Raw genomic sequence first — 24835 nt, forward strand, 5'->3', positions numbered from 1 at the left:
TTTACCAATAGAATGAAAAACTGCTTGAAACCACATTACTGATGAATCCCAAAATGGTTCATGACAAATAGTCACATAGCTAATAACGTCATGTTTGTACTTGGCCTTATTGATTATTCTGATCTCTGTAATGATAAAAACTTAATTTTGTTCCAAGATTTTCGTAAAGCTTTTGATACCATCAAACACAACTTCATGTTTCAAACATTGGAAAATGTGTGTTTTGGCCCTTAACTTAGCATCAGACAGAGCTGCCCAGTCTCCCCACACCTATTTCTGCTATGTACACAATTATTTTCTGATTTTATTAAATTGGACCACTTGAAAGGCATCCCTATAGCCAAGAAAGAGATCATCATTAGTCAGCTGGCTTACGATACAACCTTACTTCTGCAGGATGCCTCACAAGTTTCAGCAGCCATTATTAAATCATTTTCCAGTGCCTCTGGCCTCTGCTTAAAGTTCAGCAAGTGTGAACTGTTCCATCTGTGACATTCCTGTGAAGGACTTTGTTACTTATCTTAGTATAACTATCAACAAAAATCAAGATACAAGATGTTCTTTGAACGTTGACCCCATCTTAGAAAAGGTACCAAAAAAAAAAAATAATTGTGGCTCCGAAGGGATCTATCAATCAGGGGTAGAATTTTACTAACCAAAGCAGAGGACATTTCATTTCATGATGCAGCCTTGTCTCTCGCTGTAAATAAACACACTGCTGATTCTATTAATGAAAGGCTTTATAAATTTGTATGGAAGAATAGAATACACAACATTACAAAATCAGTTTTAATGAACTCCTTTGAGCATTGTGCCCTGAATTTCCTGGATTTCTCCACTCTAAACAACACGTTTAAAATAAATTAGATTAAAGAATTTATTAGACACCCATCCTCATTCTGGAATTTTATCTCCAATTATATATTTTCTAAAGTTGGTGGCGTTAAATTTTTATTAATATGAATTTATAATGTTGTAAAAAATCTCCCTGAAACGGTCTAATTTCCATAAATAAATGCTTCTTTCCTTTTCTTTTTGTCTAATTTATAAACACAACTTCTGTCCCTACCGGTACTTCATTTGGAACAATAATCTCATACAAACATAAATCATTTTTATTTTTGGAAAACTGGTTTGAGCATGGAATTTATTTGGTGTGTGAGGAAGCTGCATACATCTCCTCACTAAGCAGGTGCTCAGTAGGAGACCACACACATACATGCCCTGCATACACTTTAATATCCTTTTTATTTGTGTTTCTTTAGTTTTTATTAATGTATCTATCCACTAATATTGGATCCTATTAGGTTGGGTAATACATTGGGTTTGGATTATTTTCAGTATGTGTTTTTGTTGCTAATCTCTCTCTCTCCCTCTGAGGTGGTTTGGGGATCAGCACCTTCATGGAGGTGCCCCCATGAGGGTGTTAACCAGGGCCTGGTGTGCTGAATTGGCTGATTTGGCACGCACCAAGTGGCCAGAGAAAGGGGGGAGGAAGGGATGATAGTGTTTATTTTTTTGTATTTGCTTTATTGATTTATGTAATTGTGTTAAGTTAAGCATTTGGGTTAAAGGGGGTTGTAATGGTGTATTTGGTGGGAAATGGTGTATGTTAATCTGTGGTAGTGTTTTGGGAGTTACAATTGTATATACACCCGTTTCTGTATGGTAATGGGGCTGACCATAGGTTTTTATGCACTGTGTAAATATGTAGGTGGTTTGACCTTGTGAGGGTCTGTCAGAGAACAGAGGTGTATACGGCTGATTGTAACTGGCGATCTGTGAAGTAAAAACCCTGAGCTCAGTGAAGACTGGAGTTGAAGTGTGTTCTGTTCGTCATTGGTGGGATTCCTCCGGAGGAAGTCGGTGTTCAATCTCTTTAAAGGATTGAGAATCCGTAGGGTGGGAGCCTCAAAACCTAACATGGTGAAACAATTATTCAATGCTGATGGTTTTTTAATGTCATACTCTGAACTTTTAGACAAATATTTAAAAAAAGGTGGTATATTCCAGTTCCACCAAAGGAATATACTCTTGTTTTTGACATCATTCCATCTGGTGCTGTAATGTTTCTCAAAAACTCTGCAGCTTGTTACTCATATTAGTTTCTTCTTGTACTGAACAACACACAATAAAGCTGTTAAAAAAACTCTTCATTTATATTGTTAGAAATTGTGTAGTTTTCTTAAATTTAGCCTAAATGCTCAAAAATAAGTAGTTTAACTTTCATTTTCATTTAACTTTACTCAAACTGAAACTAAATAGCATCGTTTGAGCTGAATCTGTGCTACGTTTGGTATCCGTGGTTTAGCTATGGCAATGGAAACTGACGTTGCATAGACATGGCCTAGAGGCATCGAGCTAACTTGGTTTTTGTCATGTGCTGTAGTGGCCAGAAGCAACCCAAAAGAGACAATGGAGAGTTCAGTTGAGATTGGACAGTTCAGGCACATGTTCCTGAAATTAAATGCTGGTAGTCAAAGCCAAAGAAAACGAGATGTTTCCTCCAGCTAGTCCAAAAATGCTGCTACCAGAGCGCTGACAAATGCCACCAAAAGAGACTACATATCCTTTAGTTTTTAGGCTTCTCTCCAGTTTAACTAGCTGCCAACTTTTTTCTTGTTTTTTAAGTAAAATCTTTAAACCTACTTGACACAGTAGAAGTTTAGATTTAATTTACTAATTTTTTTTATGTTTTTTTTTCAATCCTTCATTCAAAAATATTTCTAACTAGCTGTTTTTATGTATTTGTTTTATGCTTGTTGTATAGCACTTTGTAGATACTATATGAATAAAGATTGGATTTTATTTTGACAGACTATAAAATGCTTTTTTTTGAACATTTATGCGTGGCCATTTCATTCAAAGAAAGACTCTATCTGCTCTATCTGTGACCATGATTAGTTTAGGTGATTTTAAAGTCACTATGTAATTTCAGCCCTTAAAATGTGTGTTTCTGACTTCTTGTGAGGGCACACTGCTATTCATTGTATACTTTGCAGGAGAAGTGCAGAGGCATGAGGCAGAGTAATCACACTTCACAACTCGTTTTTTCTGGAACGACTTTACAGCAGGATTCTGCATCACATGCCAGCAACTGGATATCAACGCAATGGTCAGTTTTAAAGGCGCCAAGAAACACAAGAAGACATTATTTAAAAGGAAAGAAAGAAATGACAGAGCAGACTGCGGAAAGAGCTCAAAGTACAGGTAGGATGTAAGGTTGATGCCAAATTAGCCATCTAGAAAACTCTACCAAAGCTTAATAGTGTGGCTTTAACCTGGGAAATTGCTGCATAATCAAAATTAAAACAACATTAAACTTTTCACTTTTTTAACCTTTTTATTTTTCTTTTTTCTCTCTTTTGTCCAAGGTCAAATGCTTCCATTTATCAAAGATGGTTGTTTTTCATTTAAACCCAAAAGATTTTTTGGTGTGTTTGTGTTGTGCTTTTGGTGCAACAGTATTAGAGAAGCTAGAGGGATGGTGGTGGGCTAAGTTTTAGGAATCTGAATAATTAAACTTGACACCTGTGGGGCATTTATTTTCCTACTTTCCTTTGGTGTTCACTTAATTGAAATTTGTATAATTCTGTTGTCAATTTCACTTAAACATGCAAACACTAAGATGGTATTTAATATTTTATTTAAAATATTTCACTTAGTCATTTCCTGTGTCCTGAAGTGAACTAATTAAGTGAATGTGCAAAATTAAATCCGTTAAGTCCTTTCAGTGTGTCTCAGAAAGCCCCATGGAAAAACCCAGCGCTACAGGACCAAGAGACAGGAAGTAACATGCTACTGTGATGTCATATTACTCGTCATAACTGCCTGCAGCGCTTTGCTCTCTGAGATCCAGCACATTAGTGAAAGCAGCTGAGTAGCGAACACTTTCTCAGCGCTTTAGAAGTAAATTCAGTCAACTGCTGCTCGACAAAACACAAAGGTGTCTCTTTACGGCTGTCGCGTCTGTTGCTAGAGACCAAAACCGCTACGAGAGAGAAACGAGGCAACGCTCCACATCCGCGCTCCTGGTAATGCAACTTTACTCTGGCTGCTTATTGATCTGCCTGCTAATAAGGGATAAACATCTAATCGATCGCGCTCTTTATCAATGTGTGGTCTTCTGATCCTTTTTAAACCCCATGTGTTGCGGTGCTCGAGGTGCCCCCCTTCTGAGCGGGTTCAATTAGGTTTTCTGTATATTTGAGTCCATTTCAGTACAATTTAATACGAAAATAGCGGGACATATTTTAAAAAGTATGCCTCATCCAAATGTTTTTTCCTCCCTTAGCTCTTCCTGTTGATGAAGATTCATAATTCTGGCATCCTCACAGATAACATCTATTAAAGGTAAGAACTTTCACTTTATTCTTTGCACTTTTTCTTGATGTTTACCCTGCGGATAACAAGTAATTTTAAACGATCTGTCTATAAAAACATGTCCACTTATACTTTTTATCTTCCCTAATTGTTGCAGGCAGCTCCTCCATTTGGGAATCATGGTGCCAGGAGTGCTTAAGCTCTATGGCATTGTAACAGGGCTCTATGTTCTTGCGTTTTTTTATGGCATAGTGGACTCCTTTGGTGGTCTCATGTACAGCCCGGACTACCGCTACATACTGGAGCCGGAACAAACTCAGAGACAGTCATCCTTGAGCAACGACCCCCGAAGACCATCTATGACTAAAAACATTGGCTCATAAAGGGCTTGTAATGTATTTGTTGTATCCTTACCTTTAGGAAAGGCATTGCGCACTTGTTCTGTCTGTGAACCCCAGATCATGTTTCTGTTTGCTCATCTCCTGTCAAAACAATGTTGCAGCTAATATAGAGTAACTACAAAATCTTGGACTAATGTTACTGCACTACTGAATAATGATTTGCACTAAACCTTTTGTTTCTTGGATAAAATATTGTTTTTTTATTTGTTGTAATGGGTGTACTTTTATTGTAGGCCCTACATTGAACACAGGTCATAAGTTAACTCAAGTTGTTAAATGTACTGGGATTAAACAGTAAGATGACGCAGGGATTTGCAAGCCCACATAATCAACAGGTCCTGACAAAGTCCATGCTCCCTAAAGGACAAGAAAATGAAGATGATTGGGGAGGTTGCGCAACAGCAGCCCCTTAACTAGATACGGAGTTTCATGTCTGTCTTTCCTGGGCAGGAATCAAAGATTTCTACTTTTTGAGGCAGCTCTGAGCATCTTTTCTGCCTTATTTGCTGAGTATATTTGTTCTTAGAAAGATCAAATATTGTTTTATGAGTGTGAGGAGAACAGGCAGGGGAAAGTATATGTTTTCATCAATATAAGTCTGTGAACAAAAGACTTGCTTAATGACTCACCCCTGTTCCTGAGAAAACAGTATGACGCATTTAATATGTCACATGTAAGCTGATAAATTAAACTCCTTTTTTAAGGTGTTGAAATAGTTTAGGAAATAACTTAGAAGTGTTGATGGTGATGACAATGATGATAATAATGATATGTGTGTGTGTCACTTAACCAGGTCTTGTCCCCTCAAGAGTTTAATTATTTATACACTACTATTCCTTCATTTCCAAGTCCCGCCTTAATCCTGAAAGACAAGGTTAACATTGTTTTTCTGTAAAGTATATCCACTTACTGGGTTGAAATTATATAATAATAATAATAGAGGGTTCATTTAATACTTGCACACCTCCACACACACACATTAAAAAAAAAAGACCAGTCATTCAAGTTTACTCCTAACAAAGCCACTCTTCATATGTTTAGACTTTATGAGCCTCCTGAGGTTGCAACAAATGAGTCCATCTGTTTTAGAGGTTTGTCTTCACTCACATGACATATGGCACTGGAACCAGAAAAACCACAATCATTAGTCTTTTTTAAATTAAACCATTTATCATTCCAGCAAACATATAGTTAAATATAACCATGTGAAAGGAAGCAGCTTTTTGAAGATTTCCAAAGCCTGTTTTTGTAAATGCAGCAAAAGTAAAGCTTCTGTTCGGCAGTAAAATTACTAGTTAGTTTTTCTGAATCTTCCTCCACTCGACTGAAGACTCTTTGTTCTTGCTCTATAAAGGTAAATCAAACACTTTAGAATGAGGTCATGTCTGTTTACACTTCCTACAATTATTATGGCGCACACATTAACGACATTAAGTTTAGTTTCTCTTGGATACAAGAAGTTATTAGGCCTATGTCACGGTTGGTTTCATTACAAAAAAAAATCAAAATCGTATTCAGGTCTTTATTTGCAAATTACTCATTTGTATTAACAATCTACAAAACGTATTGCGTAACAGCACTGAAATGCCTCGTGCACTTGCTTCATGAATATACGTCGACCTCTTGCGTTGATTTATCTAAACTACAACTACTTCTTTACTCCACCATGCCGCACATATTCCTCATACATTGGAATGGAGAAGTTATTAAGACTTTTCAGCTTTCACTTATATTCTCTATGGGATTCCGATATTTTGGGCAGTTCATGAACCATCAATCAAACCGTTAGGAAAACTATTTTCACTGCAGGTGGCATGGGTTCATATCATCTCTTGAAATCTTAATCCTCCCAGCATCAGGACATCAGCATGCGGGCAAAAGCACCTGCTGACTAAACACAAAACCTTTTTTATGTTAATGACTAATTCAAGCACTTCCCACCCCTCACTTGCCTCTAAAGCGCAACACCACCGACCGAGACAGTGTCGGCGGGCATCTCGGTCACTAACGCGTATATTTATTATTCTGAGAGGTCCCCTCCTTGTGGACATGCACTGGAGACTCGTGGCCCTTGCTGGCTTGTGTGTCCCTCTCCTTTTTCTTTTGGGGAGTGCGAGCAGCAGCCGCCGGTGGGGGAAGACAGTGACTTTCCGCCGGACACAGCGGAATGAGAGCCGGGGACAGGTGCGCGCACGCCCCAGGAGAGATACAAGCAGCCCCTCCAACCCCTCTCATGGTCTTGCCTTCACCTCCTGTCGGATCCCACTCACCCCGGCCGAGCACGAGGTTCTAGATGACAACACTTATGAGGTGAGATTGATTTGCGTTGTTATTATTCTTCATTAGACTATTAATCACATTGATTTTAATCTTGCTGATGAGTTTATGAGATGATCATTATAATAATTACTAGCCTATAATAACTTGCCAAATCTTCTGTTTTCTCGTGATAGCAGGATAATTATTGTTATCTCGAGAAAACAAACATTTCTTTTCTCGTTTTCATGAGATAACGGATTATCCAAATGGGTCGCGAGGGGGAGAGCTATTCCATCACAGAACCAAGACAAAGAGACAAACATTCAGCCAGACCCCCAGTCGTTTTAGAAACTCAAATCAGCCTAATGTGCATGACTTTTCTGCTGGAAGCAGTGCTGGTTTTCACCCTTTGGGTGCAGCAGTCTGTCACTGAAGGAGCTCTGCAGGGCTGTAAGTTTTCCAGAGGGGTGTGGGGTGGTGGGGGGAATGAGGGGGACTGCCCTTCAACATGGATGAGAGCTATCCATCATCCCCCTCTCTTCTAACACCCCAGCTGGTCGGTCCAAAGGGTATCCCGGTACAGAGCTGTTCTGTACTGGAATGCCTCAGTATAGTTAAGCCAGCATCGGATGTAAGCTGTCAGATCAAGGAGCATCCATCACTGATCAATGCGTCCGATTTCACTTCTGTCAAGTCTCACAAAGGCTGAAATTGTGATGAGTCTGAAAATGAAGTTTTTACCATCAATTATTCACAGAATTACACATACACCATGATTTCCCTCCCCAGCTGTCATTGGGGTATATTTTGATCAATAAAATCAGCTGTAACACTTATTTTTAACCTTCTACCCTTGTTCATAGATACAAAGGTAGTCTTTTGCATTGTTTTAGGTCTACACCAGAGCTTATCTGGCAATAACATTTAACTATTTATCTGTTATTATTCTAATTATCAATCACAAAATACATTTTCCCTCATGTGCCACCAGAGGAAGTAAAAAATTGTGTTTGTATTTAGTAAAGTTTGTTTTATTTAACTCTAGATATATGTTCAGACATGTGAACCTTTCTTTTCTCTTTCCCTCCTAGACAGGGTTTAATGGTGATGATGGCTCCCATGTGATTCTCACATGGGTTGGTGATGGAACAGGAGTAAGTGTCTTTTTTTTTGTTTATTTGTTTTTTACATTTTATAAAAAAAAAAAAGGCCAAAAACACTTCTTTAAGAATGCATATGTCTCACTTAAGTTGAAATGATCATGAATGGATCCACCTGAACTGGGAATCTGACTCTGCTCTATGAAGTTTTAACCATGCCGTATTTCTTCTTAGGTGATCCTGGTACTTTCAACAATCAACACCCCACTTGATTCTTTCGTTGAAGGAGGCTCCTCACGACTTTACCGAAGGTGAGCCAGTGTCCTATCTCCACATTCACACCACTCTGTTTAGAAATAGTTAAAAAACTGTCTCTCTGCTTTCATCAGTACGGATTATGGCAAGTCTTTCCATGACATCTCCCAGCGCATCAACCACACCTTCATCAGGGAGGAGTTTGGAGTCAGTGTTGGACCGGGTAGCTCTGTAAGTGAACAGCTGCATCCTGTTAATAAAGTGGTTCTTAAACTGGAGGCTTTACAGGCCTCCACTGTTTTCGTAAATGACTGAAAACAGATAAAAGATTGGTATGGGTGAGAAAACAAAAGGATTGTGACCCTGGGCTTGTGGTGCAAGGGCAGTCTTACTTAACTGTTTTGCATGTGGTTGAGAAGTTTGTGAGGTTGCGACACAAAAGTGTGAAGACATCTTGCACCTTCTACAATTCACTTAAGACATATGTTTACTGTTACACCACACTCACCCTCTCAGTGTTACAGCTGAATTCTTTAAATACACTTCCACAGAAATTGAGACCATTTTTATCATTTTTACACAGGGATGTTGTTCACTGTTGCATGTTTTATATGACAAATTGAGTGCAGAAAGAAATAGTTTTTCTTCTAAACTATTTCCCCCTGTGAAATCAGAAAGACTGCTCACATTCTACCTCAACTGATTTTGATTACAGGTGATACTGACTGCAGACACTCCCATTGTTAACCACCCAGGCGGCATCATCTTCACCTCCACTGATGCCGGTGCAACCTTCAAGTTCATCCAGCTGCCCTTTCACCTGGCTCAACCAATCACATACCACTTCCTCAACCCAGACTACCTTGTGGGTCTTAGCATCGATGTGAGTCTTTTCATTTTCATCTCCCTGCCCATGTCTTCTAGATTTTTATCAAAGGACACACCTTGAAGTAAAAGCAAACATTCCTCTATTTCCTGGCTTGCAGGGTGATCTCTGGCTCTCTCTGGACTTTGGGATTAAGTGGACAAAAGTTCATGATGGAGTGCATTCTTTCTCATGGTGAGAATAATTAGAACAGAATTAGTCAAAGTGGACCATTGACTCTATCCAAAATCACTCAGCATGAGGCAGTTTGCTTTAAATAGAGTTACATGAAAAAAAAGTGGCCATCAAAACCATCTCATAAGATAACAGCAACATTTTTTGTGGTTATGTTTAATGTTTGTAACTTACTTTTTTTATTAGGGGGGCAGGGATCAATCTGTTCTTCAGCTGCAGCAGAGTAGATGCAGGTAAGAAACAAGAAAAAGTAACTTTAAAAAGGTAGTAAATGGTGGAAATAAGTGCAAGAGGATTAAAACAGCCTCACAATTGTCTAAACATGATAATCACATGCAAGAACATTAAAGCCATTTAGTTGCCATGTTTGCCAGTTGAAACACTGATGATTTATTATGGAGGAAGCTGATTTAAATTTATTACCAACAAGGAAAGATGGCCAAAACAACAGTGAACACAATCCAAGAACTAGATCAATAAACACATTTGAAGCCGTGTTTATGAATATAGCCTTCAGCTCTCAAATGTGTGTTCTTAAAATGCAGCTAACAGCTGAATTTCTTACTAACAGATGCACATGTAGCAAGCAGCTAAAAATGTGGCTAACAGCTATAAATGTGGCTGTTAGCTATATTATAAATTATTACTGAAGGACTCTTCTGATGTCAAGTATCCTTTAAAGGGATCATTTCTTGGTGAATTTGTTGTTGTCTATCTTCACTGGTCTTTATGCCTGTCAAAGATGGTGCCAACGGAAGAGATCTTGATATTAGCAGCGAATGTTTGATTTTTTTTCTCTCCTTTTGTTGTCAGTCATCATAAACTTATTAGAAACATAATAGCATCCTTCCTAGAACAACAAAGTATAAATTGCTCATTTAAATGGCTGTTGTGAAATCAGCTAGCAGCTGTTTTTTTCTGCTCTCATGTGTAGGATATAGGGTTGTTGTTTAGACTTGTTGACACGTTTGTACTGTTCCATTTCATATTTTCTGAATATCCTGACTTGGAAGTATGCCTGACTTTTAGAAGCACCTTTGTTTTTACTTGCCTTTTTAATGATGATGGACACTTTCATTAGGGTTCTGCTGGAGGCTTCTGCCAGTCAAAAGGAAGTTCTTTACTCCTGCTATCCGCAAGCGCTTTCTGAGATTAATTAAAAAAACATTTTACAGTTAGGCTACTGTTTGATGCTCTGATATCCCTAGCTGGCTTTTATAAACCTTGTTTGCTTTGGTGCGTGTAGATGACAACTGGTGATACCAATGTATTGCATAGCAGGAAAAATCAAACAGTATTAAATCGACTTGGTTGGACTTGATGCTCACAAGATAATAAATTGTTTATGTTTCAAACCATACCTTGCCTAAAGTAAATACTGGAGCAAAGCAGATCTTAATATAAGTGATTCAGTGCATGCATACGTAACTAATTCCAAGCTTTCCAAATTCCAGCATTGTAGACATCTATATTATTTCCAGCTAATATGTTTTGGCCCCATCTCGGTCTTCAATACTTAGCAACTATTTCTAAAGAACTGTATGCATCCTTTAAGTTTTTAATGTGATGCCAACTAGAGGTGGCTATTTTTGTAGTTTTACCAGGCTATCAGAGAATCAGAAAGACAGTAAAGGGGGTTTAGCTTTCTACTGGCACAAAGTCACCTTTTGCCTCAGGAGCATCTTTGTGGCTCCATGGTGGTTTTAAATGGGAACTGAATTAATCAGGGACCCCATGATTGAATATACAGCAAAATGAAAAATTTTCAGATAAATGCGTCTCATTTATAGCACATTCTCATGGTAGACACATTTTAAATGTAGTTGGTTTATAGGTTATCTATTTAATCACAGATAAACTTATTTTAAGTAAATGAAATGTGTTTTGGGGGTGTGTTTAGAATTTACTATCTATACATAAATACATTTTTATATATGTGAATGAATATTGGAACTAATATGTCAAAGCTTTGCCTGTGATTGTGATGACAACTTCAGCCCACAATTTAATATTTAATTTTATAGATATTTTTCATCACTTTGGAGGAAATACATTTTTATTTAAAAAAAAAACACTCAAAAACTAGTAAAACATTGTAAAACAATTAAAAAAAAAGGTCATTTGGACTAAGAAATGAAAGAATTTTAAGATAACATTTAACTTTCATGCCTTATTTTGCCGGTTAAAGATCAGTTTCTCACATGAAATGCTAAAAACTTTTATGCAAAAACTTATGCTGTATGCAAATACAGACGTGTGAGCAAAAGATTTTTCCACTAAGCACACTCATATTCTTGTCACTCTAGTTGAGGCAGATGAGAGAGGAGATTTGCTGCTGAAGAGGACGAAAGATCTGGGAAAGACCTTCACCACAATTCATGAGGACATTTACAGTTTTGGATACATTGGAGCTTTTCTCTTCTTCTCAGTGATGGAGGACTCGGTAAGCTGCGTGGGATAGTCCTGTAGCACATACGTCAGCATACAAATGACTTAAAATCCGACACATGATAATCTTTGCCTATCTACTGACACAGTCTGTTAATCCTAGAGATCTCCTCGGGTCATGTATTTCTCATCAGACCAAGGAGACACCTTCAGTCAAGCGTTACTTCCTTCTGCATCCACTGAGCAGGTAAGAGAAAATAAATGTATTTTAATGTTCTTTCTTGCTCAACGTTATTGGCAATAATATGGCTCTAAGTTCACAGTGGAAGATTAAAAACATATTACATGTTAAAAAATTAAATTAAAATAAAAAGAGCACCTCAGTGAGACAGAGTCTCTTCAAAGTAAAGATGGGATTAGTTTCAGAAATCTAAAAAAAAAACAAAAACCTGTGTCTATTTTGTGAAGAATTTGAATATTCCATCGATGGATTTTTAGTAGATGTATGAAGGGGGTCCTCAAGGAAATTTGGCTGAGAAACACTGGTCTATGCTCTAAGGGACTAAGAAATGAATGAATGCTGCTCTACGTGCTGCTCAGTAGCAAAAATCACAGCTTTAATAACGATCCATGTTCTTTAGTTTGACAAATATGCCAGGTTAAAAAAACTTATTTTATTATTACAACAAATGCTGTGTGAATGCATTAAGTTGTTAGTAAGTGGGTGTTTCTGCAGTAGGTTGAGTTTTCTGTATGTGAAATGGAGACTGGTCTGGTCTAGATCAGCTGATTGACTCCACTTTCCACATCTTTACCTCCTAGAAACTACTGCACATCATCGACAGCACATAACTGCACACTGCCTCCTCAGATCATACTATTATACTTTGGACAGTGAGCTGTTCTAAGCAGGATTACCAGTCTAATCTGGTTACTTATTTCTTTGGGAAATTAATAGTTTGCATCTTGTTGTATTTGCTTTCTGGATATGGCAGACTTGGACAATGATATGCCTACTTCCTGGGGCGTGTTCTGCATTTGGCTACTTGTTGTGAAAATTTTCTTAACCACAGAAAAGGATCCTGGTATCATCTACTATTCTACTCTATTGTGTGTTCTTTTCCTTTGTTTTGTTTTGTAACGTTGCAACTATCTCTCTGATGGATATGTTTTGCAGCTCCAGGATGGTCTGTTTCTCTCTTTGATCTCAACTCCAGATATTTAACTTGTTTTACTGATGAAAAAATAACTAAGGAAACAGATTTTATCCGCAATACATCTGTAAAAGAGTAAAGATCTGTGATTCCTAAACTCTTCTCTCAGTTATGATTAATGTTTTCTAAATACTAACACACTCGCATGCTTTGGCCTGTTGGGACATTATAGAGGCTTGTTCAGTTTAAGTAAATACAAAAGTGGCAACATTTCCGTTTTCAGCACCAACTGAACACACGCCTCCTCTGATGAAACATCCACCCGCACATCTTGTTGACACCCCAAACACAGCTTTTCTCTCCCAGTAATTAGACAAAGTTTATGGTGAAGATTAAATTGGTTATCAAAAACAACAACAAACAGAAAAAAACCTACAATTGCAGTTTTTCTGACCCACATGTGCTTTCTCTCTTCTTCTCTGTGTTTGCAGTTTTACTCCATCCTAGATGGAGATGAGGATATGCTCTTCATGCATGTGGACAACCCAGGAGGTACCAGACAAATATAGCAACACACTCACATGGTTAATCTCTTTGTCCATATTTTCCACTCGAAAAACATGGCACACATCTACAAAGTCTTAGCAACATGCCAGACACATATTTGTGCGTTTGCCCGCACAACATGAAATTTATAGCTCTCACCCTTCTTTTGTTGTAATAGAAAGGCTCAACAGAAACTGGTTTCACAAGTTCTCGTATTGCTGACAAATCAGCTTACTGAGTGAGTGTTTGTGTAAGCATTTCCAGCACCAAGTCTTGTTCCTTGTTCTTCTTCTTGTTCCTTTCCTTCCCTGCCTCCCCCCCTTTCACGCTATGCTTTCTTCTTTCACTTATTATTTTTCTTACTCTATTCTCTTCATTCACACATTATCATAATTCCCTTTTTTCCTCTGCTGGCTGCTTCAGTTTTTGCTGTTTAGGTCAGATGAAGGGACTTTTGATTTGCAGGGATAAATAGGGGAGGTATGGGGTAGAGGGGATTTATCTTTTGTCGCCTGACAGGAGGCCGGTTAAGGTTACACTGCAAAAGCTGACAATTATATCTTTAGATCAGGGTGCAGCACAAATGCACACACACTCACATACACACACATCACTGCCGCCAGCTTGGCCTGTCCTTCATGCATTACTTGACACATGTGTGTAGTCACACACATAAAATATGATTCATTACTTGTTGCTGAGATAGAAAGTTTTATGACGCCTGTTCCTACCTGCTGACTCTATTTTATGGGACTCAAAACTCTAAAAGATTCTAAGACACTGTGTAAAATGTAAGTAATGATTTACAGCATATCAGATGTTGAAACTGAGACATTTTACCCTTTCATGGAAAATTTGAGCTCATTTTGAATTTGGCGGCAGCAACTCATCTCTAAAAAGTTGGAACAGGCAGCAAAAGATAGAGCATTTCAGAGAAGCAGAGTCTCTCAGGTGTACAGATGGGGAGAAGTTCAACAAGATTGAATCATCTACAGCGTAAAATACAAACAAAGGTTTCAGAGAATCAGAAGGAATGTTTGTAGACAAGAGATGACGCTGAAGGTCAAACTGGATGCGTGTGATCTTGGGGTCCTCAGGCAGCACTGTATTAAAACCAGACATCATTCTTTATTGGAAATCACTGGATGGAGTCAAGAAATCTGTTTGTAAACACAGTTCACCCTGAAATCCACAATTAAAGGTTAAATAGTCCAGGTGCTGAACTGACCTGCTTGCAGTCCAGACCTTTCACCATGTGGACCATCATGAAACCAAAATTCCAGTTACAAAGGTCCAGGGCTGTAGAGCAGCTAAATCCTGCATCAGACTAGAATGGGACAACATTCCTCTCCTAAAACTCCAGCAACTGGTCTCCTCACTTCCCAGACGTTTCCAGACATGAGGAGATGCTCCACCATGATTCAAATAATCTACGGGAAAGCTCTTTAAATATTCCACTTTCAGGTTACATTGAATTTTTCAGTAAGGCTCCTGATGTTTCTTTGCAATAGGGATGAACCAATACCACATTTTTTCAAACACAAGTACAAGTACTTATATTTGAGTAATTGCAGATACCGAGTACCAATACGAGTACCAATAAATCCCATTCACCGTTCATTGGTAAGGAGTGTGGACCAGAATGTCGACTGAGTGGTTGTTTAATGTATGAAATGGATCAGCCTGCAGCCACCCTCTAAATGTAAGGCTTGAAAACGGTCAGATTCTTCATAAATAAGGATAAAGTGTTTTTGCAGGCTTCTGTTTGCTGCTGTGAAGAAGCAGCTACAACTCCAAATTATTACAAATATCACCAGTAGTAGTATGAAATTAATAATGTAAATATAAGACTTGAAACTATTAGAATCTCCATAAAGTAGGAGGTTAAAACTTTGCTTTTTTTTTTTTTTTTGTGGATTTCGTTCGCCGCTGTGACAATGCCCAAAATCAGCTTCGCTCACCAAGATAATGCAGAATTTTGATTTTTAAAATAGCACCAGTAATAAAATGTTACTGGACATCTAATAACTTAAAATGACAGCTGGAAAATTATCAGAATCTTAGTAAATAAGGAGGATAAAGGGATTTTTTGTGGATTTGGTGACAAAACACCTACATGCTCAAGATATCCATCTCTTGCTGAGATAATGCCAAATTTAGAATTTGTTTTTAATGACATTAATAATAACTTAGCTGTTTATGCATTATTTTTATAGTATCCACAGCATACAGTAGTAGCAGAACATCTAACCATGCATTTGACTCCTCTAACATGCACTGTATGCGTGTGCATGGGACTTGTGAAGTCCTGGTATGCGGCTCTCCCGAAAGCTCCAGTGTAATTCAAACCCTGGTAAACTTCACCCTGTTGCAACATTTTAGAGATTTATTGCTGCCATCAGACTCAAAATGAGCCAATATTTTCCATGAATTGGTAAAAAGTATCCGGTATGTTGTTTAAGTTCTATTGGGAATACAATACAGGTTTACGAGATTTACAAGTCATTGTATTCTGTTCATAACTTTTACGGAATTGGGGTTGTATTGCAGCAGTTAGTTACATGGTCTTCAAGCTGAACCTGAGCTGAACAGCCTCCCACTTGACATAGACAGGTGTGTCTTCTGTTTTACACCAGACACTTACTTTGGGACGATGTACACGTCAGATGATCGCGGGATCTTGTTCTCTAAGTCACTGGAGCGCCACCTGTTTGACGGACAGAGGAAGAGCGATTTCACCAACATTACATCACTAAGAGGAGTTTACCTCACTAATAAACTGGATGTGGGTAAGTTTCTTTTCCATCTAGCTCTTCGTCCATCTGTGCACTCAGTCATATTTGATCTGCAGGTCTTTGAACTACTTTTTGATTAAATCTTCAAAAGGAATTCTTTGGTCAGTTCCAACTTGGTGACATTTCTGAGGCATGGGCAGTTTTATAATCAGTAGTAAACAGCTGGTTTTTAATATTGTGTTTACCAGTTGAAATGAAGCTTATGTTTTTCCCTTTACCTTGATGAAACTATGTCATAATCAGTCAAGCAAAGACGTGAAGGAGAATTCATGAGGGTTTAAGAAAAAAACAACAACACAAACAGAATTTACCTGCAAAGGCTGTAACATATGTAACTGCTGAAGAGAAACTCCATTTGTTTAAAAGATGAATCAAATAAACCTAAATAAACTGGCCTATTTTACCTTGTGTGATTTTTTACTATTATTTCATGCAGACTGCATAAATATGGGTATCACCTTGGTAATATTATTTTATTAACGAGACTGATAATTGAAAAAAGGGGAAACAATAAAATAAAAAATACTTATTGCTTAATAAGAATGACTCATGCTGTATTACTGTATTAAACTAGCTGAATTTCATTGTTAATTCTGCTGAAATTGCGTGATTGTCTTCAAACATAGAAGATGGTCCAGTGTATCCTACATTAAAGGAAAAATAGCAAAGGAAGCACATAGCTGAAGTGTGAGTGAAAGCACACACTGATAAAGCCCTGAGCTGCTTCTGGAAAATCAGCATGAAAGATCAAAGAGGAAAACTTAACATGTTTACAAGAAAATACAAAAGAAAAAAAGATAACTGTGTTAATCTGACCAAAACTAGACTTTTACTATGCACAGTTAGACTCAATGGACTCACTCCAAACTTTTATATTTCTACATCTATTAGCTCCTTTTTTCTTTTTTTTAATTAGTTAAGTTGATTGGCTACTTATAAAGGCAAAATTCAGATAAAGCTCATTCTTTTGTCAGCAGCTAAACATATCAGCACACACTCGTGATCACTGCATCAAACATACTTCTGTAAGTAAATCAATTACCTTTCTATGCATGTGACAGGGAAAGCCGTCCAATAAAATAACCAGCTCAAGCCGTGATAGTGGCATGACTCAGCTGTGCATGCAGCTGCAGACTTAGCGAGGTCTGTTTTCAGTGTGACTGCTCTGCATAAGTCTTTCTGGGTCATTTTCTTTACTACATTAACTCACTCTCAGTGTTTAGTTTGTCCTGACTTGGCAAATTTACAGTAAACATAAGGACTGCAAAGGCTAAAATCAAATCCTCTAAATTCTGCATATTTATTTTCTTTTTAATTTGGTTATCTTCCAATGGGTAAAAACAAGTAAAGCAAATAATGACCTAAGCACTTTGTTACGTTGCAGATGGCCGGATAAGATCTGTAATTTCCTTCAACAGAGGAGGGACGTGGAGGCAGCTTAACAAGCCCGAGAATGTGGATTGTGGAGATCATGTCAAAAGTGTATGTCTAACAGAAAAACGTCTTAAGGCAGCCTTGTTGTTTTTTCAAATCCAGGTCTGGTCTTTCAAGTCAGTCAGTCTTCACCAAACCTTTTCATGTGTTTGTTTTTCCCAGTGCAACCTTCATATTCATGGAGAACACAGTCGAAAGAACTACATAGTCCCCATGCTGGCTCTGTCTGAGCCGACTGCCATTGGTCTTGTTGTTGCTCACGGTAATTTAACAGAACTTCACCTGCATTTACGGCCAAAAATGTTTCCCTTATATCTAATAAATGATCAAACATAAATGGAAGATCTCTTTTCACCAGGCAGTGTGGGCGATTCTTTGTCATCATCGCAGCATGCAGATGTGTTTGTATCCTCAGACGGGGGTTACAACTGGAGGGGTACACTGAGGGGCCCTCATCACTACAGCATATTGGACTCTGGGGGTCTCATTGTGGCTGTGGAAGCCCACCATGAAGGACAAGTCAAGACTATCAAGTACTTGAAAGATTTATTTGACCTCTGTTAGTCCCAGGGAATTTCATTTTAGAAATTGAAGTTCATTTAGGCTGTCTTACCATCAGATTCTCCACTGATGAAGGCCAGTGCTGGAAGCCGTACAACTTCACTGAGCAGCCTTTCTTCTTTGCTGGACTAGCGTCTGAGCCAGGCACCAAAGCTATGAGTGTCAGCGTGTGGGGCTTCAGGCCTGAGGAAGACGGCCAGCCGATGTGGGTGGCCGTCACCATTGATTTCCAGAGCCTCATTACCAGAGAATGTAAGTCGAGACACTTTAATAACATCTACTACCATATCACATAGAACTAGGGGTACAACAGTCTACATTAATACACCAATTTATTGATCAGTGAGCCAATATTATCAATCAGTGCGAACTCTTTGTACATTATGCATCCACGTGGTGGTCGGTACATCAACGCTTCTACTCTGAGGTGGTCTTTGAATTACAGTCATATGCAAAAGTTTGGGCACCCCTGATCATTTTCAAGATTCTTCTTTATAAATCACTGGTTGTTTGGATCATCAATTTCAGTTAAATATATCATATAGCAGACAAACACAGCGATATTGGAGAAGTGAAATGAAGTTTATTGGATTTACAGAAAGTGTGCAATAATTAATTAAACAAATAATGGCAGGTGCATAAATTTGGGCACCCCAACAGAAACATGTCATCAATATTTAGTAGATCCTCCTTTTGCAGAAATGACAGCCTCCAATCGCTTCCTATAACCTCCAATAAGTGCCTGGATTCTGGTTGAAGGTATTTTGGACCATTCTTCTTTGCAAAACATCTCCAGTTCAGTCAGATTTGATGGCTTCCGAGCATGGACAGCCTGCTTTAAATCACACCACAGATTTTCAATAATATTCAGGTCTGGGGACTGAGATGGCCATTCGAGAACATTGTACTTGTTCCTCTGCATGAATGCCTTTGTAGATTTTGAGCAGTGTTTAGGGTCATTGTCTTGTTGAAGTATCCAGCCCCGGCGCAGCTTCAACTTTGTGACTGATTCTTGAACATTGTTTGTAAGAATCTGCTGATACTGGGTAGAATCCATCCGACCTTCAACTTTAACAAGATTGCCAGTACCTGAACTGGCCACACAGCCCCACAGCATGATGGTACCGCCACCAAATTTTACTGTGGGCAGTAAGTGTTTGTCTTGGAATGCTGTGTTCTTTTCTCGCCATGCATACCGCCCCTTGTTATGTCCAAACAACTCCATTTTTGTTTCATCAGTCCACAGCACCTTATTCCAAAATGAAGCTGGCTTGTCCAAATGTGCTTGAGCATACCTTAAGCGACTCTTTTTGTGGCATGTGCGCAGAAAAGGCTTCTTCCTCATTACTCTCCCATACAGCATCTCCTTGTGCAAAGTGCGTTGAATGGTCGAACGATGCACAGTGACACCATCTGCAGCCAGGTCATGTTGTAGGTCTTTGGAGCTGGTCTGTGGATTGAGTTTGATTGTTCTCACCATCCTTCGCCTCTGCCTATCTGAGATTTTTCTGGGCCTGCCACTCCGGGCCTTTGCTTGAACTGTGTCTGTGGTCTTCCATTTTCTCACTATGTTCCTCACAGTGGAAATTGACACCTGGAATCTCTTAGCAAGCTTTTTGTATCCTTCACCTAAATCATGATGTTGAACAATTTTTGTTTTCAGGTCGTCTGACAGCTGTTTTGAGGTTCCCATGTTGTCACTCTTCAGAGAGGATGCAAAGAGGAGAAAAACTTGAAATTGGCCACCTTAAATACCCCTTCTGATGATTGGCTTCACCTGTGTATGTAGGTCAAGGGTCAATGAGCTTACAAAACAAATTTTGTGCGCCAATAATTATTGCTAAAGGTATTCAAATCAACATAACAACAAGGGTGCCCAAATTTATGCACCTGCGTATTTTCATTTAAGTAATTATTGCACATTTTCTGTAAATCCGATAAACTTCATTTCACTTCTCAAATATCGCTGTGTTTGTCTGCTATATGATATATTTAACTGCAATTGATGATCCAAACAACCAATGTTTTATTAAGAATAATCTTGTAAATAATCAGGGGTGCCCAAACTTTTGCATATGACTGTATTTGTTGCAGGAACTTTGGTTTCCATCTTTTAATTCAGCATTCTTGAAAAAATACAAAAAAATTAAATGCTTAACTATAACAGCATCCATATTTTAAAACCACTTCAGAGTTTCCTTCTTCTTTAGTTTATACGTAGCTGTCAAAGGTCAGTCTTTAATCATCTATCTTCACTCAGCCCTGTGGGGTCTAATGGGGTCCTACAGGACCAAAATTTCTGCCAAATTTAGAGCAGTTTTCCCTTCTTTTTATTGCTCTTTTTACTTATTTGAAGGAACATGAAATACTGTTTTGTAGCCAAATTCCTAAAGAACCTTTTCCGGGTTTCTTCCTGCACCATTTGGCTTTGTTACATGACTATTAAGATTTAGCTGTAATCATGTGCAACTGCAGCACATTTGCGTCACCAGTTCAAAATGACGTTACCTTAAAATTTTGTCCGTAAATTTGTATATTTAGAGCTATTTTGTTATAAGGTGGTTACCCGTGACAGTTACCATTATCACTGAATTCATCAGGTACAGACCAGGACTATGAGGAGTGGTTGGCTCATTCTACAGACGGAGTGGAGTCAGAGAGAAATGGCTGCATCCTGGGCATGAAAGAGACATACAGGAGGTTAAAGAAGAAGTCTGTGTGCAGAAATGGACGAAGCTTTGTGGTGAGCAAGAAGCAAAGCTCCTGCTTGTGCACCAGAGAGGACTTCTTATGGTACGTCAGATACAATGTGTTATTGGACCTGCACATAATTTGCAAACATTTTCATAAAAGTTGGGAAATTTTTTAAAGTGCAGAAAAAACTTAGATTTAAAATTTGCTAATTTGTTTGACTATATGCTTAAAAAACAAAAGAGAAAGTAATTACTTTTTAGAGTGTTCACTAATTAATTTTATTATATTTGGAAAGCATCAGCTGATTTGATTTATACAATTTACAACACTGTTTTTTTTAAGATTCTACCATCAAGAGATTATTTAGTGACCAGTAAGGGTGCCACAATTGGGTATAAAAAGGACCATCGTCATGGCTCACCATTTTGTGCCAAAACTATATCAGATAAACTTTTTTTTCTTTTAGTTTTGTAAACAATTTTGGTATTTCAAGATCTACAGGGCATAATACTATTGAAAGATTGTGATAAATGGAGAATATTCAGTGTATAAAGGTCAAGGATAGAAACCACTGTTGGGTGACCTGTGTGTCCTCAGGCAACACTGCATGAAAAGCTTCACACCACCATGATCTACACATGGACCACATGGGCTCAGAGATACCTTGGAAAACCATTTTCACTCAACACAGTTTCACTCACCGCTGCTTCCAGATATGTCAACTAAAACTGTACAAGGAGAAAGAGATTTATCAACTCTCTCCAGAAAGGTCACAAGGTTATCTCAGGTGGACAGAAAGACAGTGAACATATGTGCTATGGCGCTATGAATCCATGTTTCAGCTGCTTTAGGGAAAAGTGTTTGGTTCTGGGTGCCAGTGATAAGGAAGACCATTCAGGATGTGATCAGTGACTCCATGACTCCATTCTAACATTTTGTATGTTGCTGTCATCACACTTTAAATGTGCTCACAATAAACAAATAACACATTCAAGGTTTTTATTGCATTTTTAAAATGTTCCCATATTTTCCAGAAATCAAGTTTGTCTCACCAACAAGCTTTCTCAGGCTCAGTTTGTGTAGAAAACCTTTCTTTCTCCTTTACAACAGTGACTATGGTTACTATCGTCACTTGAACACTTCTGAGTGTGTGAGACAACCAAGTCCTCCAAATAAGACCTTAGAGACGTGTCTGACTGGAGAGGAGGATGAGCTTCTGACAACAGGGTAACAGTCACTCCTATTTTAACTGAGAACCCGTGTATCCTTATTACATTCTCACACATCTTTTTGCATTTTCTACATGTTTATAGGTACCGTAAAGTCCCGAGTGACAGGTGTGAGGGGGGATTCACTCCTCATCTTTCAGAGCAGACAGTCATCCGGCCATGTGGTGTTAAACCCAGCCCAGGCCCTCTTGCTAAGTCTACATCTTCAGTAACACACTTTGACACACCGGTCAGTAGGTTTGCCAGGCTACTATACTTTATATATGCGTCTTCATCATTAGTATTTCCATGATATATCAGTTGTTTTCTGTATGTTCAAGAGAGAAAGGCTGGTGTTGATCCTGGTGTGCACAGGAGCAGCTGTCATCATCCTTGTAGTGATCATCTCTGCAGTCCTTGCCGTCAGAAGAGTGGTTTATAGAACCAGGTGAGTTAGAAACAACACTCCTGCATGCATTCCTTTAGGCTTGAAGCAGAAGTTGATCATTGTGGTTTTTACAGGGCACCAGTGTATCGTTTCTCCAACCTACGCATTCAGGATGATAATAACTGCATCCCAGCCGATCTTGAGAGTGCCACCAGCAGCAATGGCACAGTCTGCCACCAAGACTCAGATGATGTAAGTAATTTAAAACTATCGTAGTACTTTTGTAGTTTACAAGTGTAATTTACAAAAATCAATTTCCTGTTTCTTACACTTTTATGTTTTTATTTTGCCAGGATCTTCTTGAATGATACAAGTTAAATGGATGTCATGAATTATTTAAAACCAGCTGCGCTGAAAAAGACTGCCATCTACATTTTCTTGGACTTATCCTGTCATTTTATTGGGAGGACTGTTGCATCAAGCTCTACATTTTTATGACAAACAAAAAAGAAAATAATGAATGAACTTTTTTCTTTAAACTGCTTTTTTCTTTTATTTGAACAGTATTTTTTATTTTAATTCAATGACTGTTTTGCACATCATTTTCTGCTTTTTTTTCTTGTATGTAAAAATACACCTAGAGCATTCCTGACAATGTGCATTAGCTAAATAACATTCTCTCTGTTACCATATGTTCACTCGATTTTGTTTGTTAAAGTTTTAAAAAAGGCTAGATTTTATATGTGGAGAGAAACTGCAAGAAAAACAAAACAGAAATTAATAACATACAGTAGCTACCATTTATTTTAAATTAATAATGAAAATATATATTTGTCCTTGTGTTAGTAACTTGGGCAGTTTAATTGGGTATAAGTTAAGTTGGTGGAATAAAGGTATATAGCGTTTCCTTAAATGTGCTTGAAAATATCTTCTTATAACTGTTGGGGGCGCTGGCAGTAATAAAACAGGTCCCGTCTGCCTAAAAATTAGTAAAGAAGAAGAAAACCGGAAGTGGACGTTAGCTCAACAAAGATTTTGCATGACAGATGTCTTACTCATGACAAATTGTTTCATAACTATCAGGCAAAGCGATTTTATATGCTGTTGATGACATGGACTCATATAGTGTATTTATACTGTAGATTTTATAAACAATAGGGGCTGAAGTTTTTTTTAAGTCACTTTTGTGTCTTTATTGACAAATAAAGCAAAACTACAAAATAAAAAAATATGGCTTGGTCGGGAAGCTGTAGATTCTGTTCTTGAAGAATAAATAAATCTGTGATCTGTAAAATTTTTAATCCAAAGTTTTTGTTTCCAAATCATTGAGTTTATATTTTCAAAAGTAAAACACACATAAATGTATATAGCTACATAGCAAGCCCTGCTCAGTAGTAATAGTATTTCAATGTGTGCGGCTGTTTTTGAGGTGGCACCCTTACCTGATCACTGTTACATAAATTTAACTTTAGGGTCTATGATAAAAAAGAACAGGTGTAAAGGCTTTAGAGGTTTAATGCAGTTTTATTAGAGAATGAAAAATAATGCAGCATTATTAGAGATGTTCAACATGATTTGTATTACAATTTTCAAATGAGTTATTAAATTCCAGTAGATGTAAAATCTATAAATTTCTTATTTAAAGCTTCAGGCTCTTATTCCTAAACATTCTGAGAATCCACTCAGAGAGCTCCTAACTTAGCCTAAAAATGTGTAGCAAGGACTCTTAGCTTAGGACTGATTCTAGAACATTCTCAGAGAACTCAAAGCAAGGAATGGACAGAAACTCCTGTCTTAGTGAGGCGGTGGTTGACCTCCTTGTTAGGTATAAGTCATCATTTCAAAAGCTGTGATTGGTTGAGCCTAAAAGCTAGGTACACCTTTGGTGAAAATGGGCATAGGACTGTCAATAAACTTAATTATATAATCTAATCTATATGAAAACTGTGTAATTATAAATAATATTTTACAGAAAAAGAAAATCTGTTATATAAATGGTAAGGTATACTTTAAAATGATCCTACAGAAAATGTAGAAACTCAGACCCACTTGCACAGTTTCCACCTGCTGGTAGTTTTATTTATTTGCTTACATTTATTTACCATGCTAGAAGTTGTTACGCTTTCAAATTTGAACATTTCAACTCCATTTTGTATTAACGAGGGTAAAAAAGCCGAGCTTCCATCGCTGGTGACCGGCCTGTAAGAAGCAGTGTTGGTTGGCATCCAGATCCACCACAAACCAGAGAACAGCCAAGGAGAAGAAAAGA

At 38.0% G+C, this 24835-nt stretch overlaps 1 protein-coding gene and 1 long non-coding RNA gene across 3 annotated transcripts; both read left to right on the plus strand.

Annotated features, from left to right (window-relative positions):
• Positions 1-3835: 3835 nt before the first annotated feature.
• LOC121634944 lies at positions 3836-4909 on the plus strand. Its single transcript, XR_006009326.1, has 3 exons — positions 3836-4034; positions 4295-4353; positions 4481-4909. It is a non-coding gene; the product is annotated as an uncharacterized LOC121634944 (long non-coding RNA).
• A 1372-nt stretch (positions 4910-6281) lies between these two features.
• On the plus strand, positions 6282-23888 carry si:dkey-159a18.1 (sortilin). Of its 2 annotated transcripts, XM_041977914.1 has the most exons (21): positions 6288-7034; positions 8075-8137; positions 8318-8394; positions 8473-8569; positions 9054-9221; positions 9325-9398; positions 9585-9631; positions 11705-11841; positions 11950-12033; positions 13432-13492; positions 16123-16275; positions 17666-17763; positions 17878-17977; positions 18074-18248; positions 18335-18528; positions 20877-21069; positions 22081-22197; positions 22284-22428; positions 22520-22626; positions 22701-22818; positions 22920-23888. In XM_041977914.1, exons 1-21 carry the CDS (start codon positions 6636-6638, stop codon positions 22932-22934), a joined length of 2622 nt encoding a protein of 873 aa, XP_041833848.1. In that variant the 5' UTR covers positions 6288-6635; the 3' UTR covers positions 22935-23888. The 2 variants fall into 2 exon arrangements, with proteins under 2 accessions (XP_041833849.1, XP_041833848.1); XM_041977915.1 differs by lacking the exons at positions 22081-22197; positions 22284-22428; positions 22520-22626; positions 22701-22818; positions 22920-23888 and adding an exon at positions 21568-22063 and having other exon boundaries at positions 6282-7034.
• The last annotated feature ends 947 nt before the right edge of the window (positions 23889-24835 follow it).

This window comes from Melanotaenia boesemani, chromosome 23 (genome assembly GCF_017639745.1).
Source record: "Melanotaenia boesemani isolate fMelBoe1 chromosome 23, fMelBoe1.pri, whole genome shotgun sequence".
NCBI lineage: Eukaryota > Metazoa > Chordata > Actinopteri > Atheriniformes > Melanotaeniidae > Melanotaenia > Melanotaenia boesemani.

Coding starts and splice junctions, on each gene's coding strand:
- si:dkey-159a18.1 (XM_041977914.1), top strand. CDS start 6,636: ATGTTAATGACTAATTCAAGCACTTCCCACCCCTCACTTGCCTCTAAA. Junction 8,395..8,472: donor TCCTCACGACTTTACCGAAG/GTGAGCCAGTGT, acceptor TGCTTTCATCAG/TACGGATTATGGCAAGTCTT. Junction 16,276..17,665: donor CACTAATAAACTGGATGTGG/GTAAGTTTCTTT, acceptor GTTACGTTGCAG/ATGGCCGGATAAGATCTGTA.